Consider the following 5,000-nt stretch of genomic DNA (forward strand, 5'->3'; position numbering starts at 1 on the left):
TACCATCATTATCTCTATTCCATCGTTACCCTCGCAACATTACCAAAGAAAGGACACAAGATATTGACCGGAACATGGCATTGCATCCTTCAAGTGAAAGATACCTTAGTTCTTGCAAGACACATGAGCCGGAGAAGGAGGAGGAGGAGGAGGAGGAGGAGGAGGAGGAGGAGGGAAGGAGGAGGAGGGAAGGAGGAGGAGGAGGAGGAGGACGGGGTAAGGGGAGGAGGAGGAGGAGGAGGCAGGGAGGAGGAGGAGGAGGCAGGGAGGAGGAGGAGGAGGCGGAGGACGGGGAGGGGAAGGAGGATGAGGAGGAAGAGGAGGAGGAGAAGAAAAAGAAAAAGAAAAAGAAGAAAAAAGAAGTGGAAGAAGAAGAAGAAGAAGAAGAAGAAGAAGAAGAGGAGGAGGAGGAGAAGGAGGAGGAAAAGGAGGCAAACAAAATCCCACTTGACACCGAAATCCACGCACAAATCCGCTTTTGGATTTTGGATACAACGTAAACCACACTCTATTTTACTGCCATTTGTAGGCTTTCGAATAGACTGCAACTTCAGAGATTGCAACTTCTCCGACTCTTGATAAGTTTAAAAGATCAGCTAATGCGCCTTTTATACGTAAATAGCTAATATCTTAAAAAAAAAAATCTTTCTTAAATGTGTTTTGACTTGTACTGGCGCCATTAGTGGTATAATTATCGAATTATTGTGTGTGGCTCTTTATGTGGCTTATCATAATGACAATGATAATAATAATGATAATGATACTAGCACTACTAATAATAATCATAATAAAAAAAATAATGATAATATAATAATACTGATGATGATAATGACACTACTCCTACTACTACTACTAGTAATGATAATAATGATAATAATGATGATGATAATGATACTACTACTACTACTACTACTAGTAATGATAATAATAATAATAATAACAATGATAATAATAGTATTAATAATAACAATGATAATGATAATGTTAATAATAATAATAATAATAATAATAATAATAATAATGATAATAACAATAACATAATAATGGTAATAACAATAATAATATTTTATTGTTCTAGTTTCCTCTTCTTTTTATCATATTCTGTGATCGGGTGTGGGAGTGGGATGGGGGGGAGGGGATATCGGGTACGTGGGTTTATGTATGTGGGGTGTGGGTGTAAGTGTGGGGTGTGCGTATGGGGTGTGGATATGGGCTGTGGGTATGTCCATGAATACTGAAAATAGACAACGGATATGTGTATAGCAAGTAGCGATCAAACAAACAACAAAACTTCAAAGAATAATAATATCTATTTCATTCTCTTCCAACAGATGGCAATGGATAGTTGCTTGAAGCCTACCTGCTGGATTTCAGGTCAAGATCAATAACGAGATACAAGGCCAAGTAACCACAGGAGGAAGGAAAGGAGGAAGACCTGGAGTTTTGAGAAACGGAGAGAGAGAAAGAGAGAGAGAGAGAGAGAGAGAGAGAGAGAGAGAGAGAGAGAGAGAGAGAGAGAGAGAGAGAGAGAGAGAAGTATAGATAGATAAATAGACAGATAGATAGCGATAAATAGATAGATAGATAGAGAGAGAGAGAGCAGTTAAAAAGAGAAAAGGCATGAAAACAGGGAGAAAGGAAGAGAAAGAAGAAATGCAAGGATAAGAGAGAGAGAGAGAGAAGAAACAAGAGAAAAAGGAAGGTGAAGAATCACGGAAATAAGAGGAAGAGAGAAGGAGAAAAAGCGAGAAGAAACACGAAAAGAGAATATAAGAAAAAAAAAAGATAATAACGACAAGAGAAAGAGAAGAGAGAAAAAAAGGAGAAAGGATCGACAGTAACGAGAGTCCTTCCCTCCTGCTCCTCATGTCACATTCCTCCTCCTCCTCCACCACCACCTCCTCAATGAACATGTCCCCCGTTCGAGAAATTGGTTCTGCAAGATATTGTCCTCACTCACCTGAAGGCAGGTACATTTTCGCAACCCTTTAGTGGGCATTTTGCAATCCGGAGTGCGGCAATCTATCTTTGCAAAGCATCTTTACACCTTCCTTCTCCGATACTGTGCTCGTTGTTCTTATGGGTGTTTAGACACATGGGTTCAAACTCCTGTTCGAATCTATGAGAGATTAAGTGAAGCTTCGAATCTCTGAGAGGGACAGTTAAGCTTCGAATCTACGAGACGGACAGTGATGCTTTGAATCTCTGAGAGAGACAGTGAAGCTTCGAATTATTGTGACGTACAGTGAAGATTTAATCTCTGAGAGGGACATGAAGCTTCGAATTTTTGAGAGGGACAATGAAGGTTCGAATCTCTGAGAAGGACACTGAAGCTTCGAATCTTTGAGAGGTCGCTCTAGGTGTGTTGTGAAACTTTTCGAACCGTAAGAACAGATTCGTAAGGATGAGATATAGAAAATAGAGTAAATACAAAGCTTGAAAAAAGACATACGAATAAGAGATGCGAGGGATTGGCAAAGAAACGAGATAAGAAGGAAAGAAAAGAAAAGAAAGAAAAAGAAAACACGACTTACTACCCAATCAACCAAACAAGAAAAAAAAATCTCTCCAAACGACTCCTCTCCTCCCCTTCCCCCCTCCCCCCCATTCAACGGAGGTCGTACCAGCATCGCCTCGGGTCATGAGCAGGTCGTTAGTCGTGCGCGTCGCCTTCGTCGTTGTGGTCGTCCTCGTCGCCTTCCTCCGTCTCGCCAGCGCCGACCCCGAGCCGGAACCCGACCCGGATCCAGAACCCAACCCGGAACCGCAACAAGGTATGTGTGGGGGTTCCGTTGCTGGCTAGTTATTATTAGCATTATTATAAGCATTATTATATTTAATATAATTATTATTATCATTGTTATTGTTGTTGTTGTTGTTGTTGTTGTTGTTGTTGTTGTTGTTGTTGTTGTTGTTGTTGTTGTTGTTGTTGTTGTTGTTGTTGTTGCTGCTGCTGCTGCTATTGTTATTATTATTATTATTATTATTATTATTATTATTATTATCATTATTATTATTATTATTATCATTATTATTATTATTGTTATTATTATTGTTATTATTATTGTTATTATTGTTATTATTGTTATTATTATTGTTATTATTATTATTATTATTATAATGGTTAATGGTTAAAAGCAAGAGAAATGTGCTAGACATCTAAGGTCATGTAGCACTATAGTTAATGTTAGGGAAGGGTGGTTGAGTTAGTGATTAGTTTCTAAGCTGGGCAAAGGAATTGGTGAGTGAAAGGTTAGGGTCGGGTATGGTAAGGAGTTAGATTAGATGAGAATATGTATGCGTTTGGGAAAGGAATGGGTTTGTTGAAGCAAAAAGGGTGTAAGTTCTGAAAGGATGTCTGATAGGTTGGGAGTCGGTGAAGGGAGGATAGATGGGGAAAAGCAGAGGTACGGTTGTTTTCAAAACGTGGGCACGATAATAGGATGTGTGGGATTGAAAGGGGAACATTACAAGGAACAAGGAAGATACGGATAACTGTGAAAGGGACATTGGTTTGAAAAGGAGGTGTGATAAGGTGTTTTTCTGATTGAAAATATGGATGAGACATAAAGGGAATGTGGGGATGGGGACAAAATGAAAATTGGGGATTGGTATTGGAGGAGTGTTTAGAAAGGTCTCTTGAAGGCATACAATGTTTGGACTATAAGAGGAAAGATATGACGAAGGTCAGGTCTGTGGGAGCGGAAACCGCGAATATTCCAATGAAGGATAGTTATACTTTACTGATTTTGAGGGGGGAAGCAGCTAGAAGGTGGAAAAAAGGACTGGAGGTCTGAGAGGGGAGAGGTGTGGGAGTTGGTGTTCTACTAGGAGGGTATAGGGATGGAGGGTCTGAGGAAGGGATACTTGTGACATAAGGGATTCACGTGTGTATCCAGGAGGGAATGAAGGGATAGAGGGGATGGTGGGAGGGATAATGTGGGGGGGGGTGGGGTCGGGGGGGGATGGGCTGTGTTGGGAGGGGGTAGGAGATTGGGTGTAGGGGGATATCGTGAGGAGGAGGACGGATATTAGCAGTTACTTGGAGTGTGGAAGGAGTCAGGAGTTGTAAGATTTGGAGGTTGAGTGGGTCTGTTTTCATTAGGTAATCTTGAATATTTTCAATGTTTCTATTCTAAGGAGTTGGTTTGGGAGTTTTGGGGGATATAGGATTTCTTGTGAGGGGGGGGAAAAGAGGACTGGTGTCTCAAGCAAAGGAGTAAGGGAAGGTGGAGGTGATTGTGTGGTAGGGGGAAAAGGGGGTGGAACGTTTGTTCTGTCTGTTACTGATAGTGCGAGGAGGGGGAGGGGAAGGGGTTGGGGTTGTGGTGGTGATTGAGATATCTGTAGTAGAGATTGGAGTGTCTGGATTTAGGATGGCAAAAGAGTTTGACTGGGGGAAAGGGAGGAGTTTAGAAGAGGGGGGTTTAGATGTGGGGGGTGGGTTTAGGAGAATTGGTAGAATGAGCAGTATTACTGAGTAAGGAGTTAGAGAGAACCCCGTCGACTTTCTTCTTGTCTGGCTTCACGTAGTGTGAGTCCAAGTTTGAATCTGAGAGTTGCTACCTCAGACTCAAATTTGTAGGTGGGACAGCCCCTATAAAATACATTATGGGGGCCGCCACAGTTGGCACATGTGCGTGATTGTGCAGGGCAGTTAGATCGGGTATGGCCGGTTGGGCACATAGTGGGGGATCTGGCTGTGGAACGGCAATTTTTGGCTGGGTGTCCTAGACGCCAACAATTTTGGCACTGACGTGGAGGAGGGTTTGGGATGGACGAACAGGGGGATTCTCCTCCTATATAGGCGTTTTAAGGGAAGGGCATGTCTACGGAAGGTAATTTTGGCTATGTTAGTGGGTTTCTTTCGATTACCTCTGGGGGAATGAGTAGCATTGTACTGACGTTGCATCATAGTCTGTGAGACAGGCAAGTAGGTCTTCTCCACAATCTGACCAATCTTTGTCATAGATTGGGCAATTTGCTGGGGAGATTGAAAC

General features: G+C 41.9%; 1 protein-coding gene across 1 annotated transcript in view; it reads left to right on the forward strand.

Annotated features, from left to right (window-relative positions):
- Window positions 1-1,734: 1,734 nt before the first annotated feature.
- The window catches only part of LOC119596484 (carbonic anhydrase-related protein 10-like), a gene marked incomplete in the record, with an annotated part of 147,786 nt that continues 144,520 nt past the window's right edge, over window positions 1,735-5,000 (forward strand). The window contains 1 exon segment of the mRNA XM_037945753.1: window positions 1,735-2,774. Within this exon segment, the coding sequence (XP_037801681.1) occupies window positions 2,642-2,774 (133 nt within the window).

Source organism: Penaeus monodon, chromosome 38, assembly GCF_015228065.2.
Source record: "Penaeus monodon isolate SGIC_2016 chromosome 38, NSTDA_Pmon_1, whole genome shotgun sequence".
Lineage (NCBI taxonomy): Eukaryota > Metazoa > Arthropoda > Malacostraca > Decapoda > Penaeidae > Penaeus > Penaeus monodon.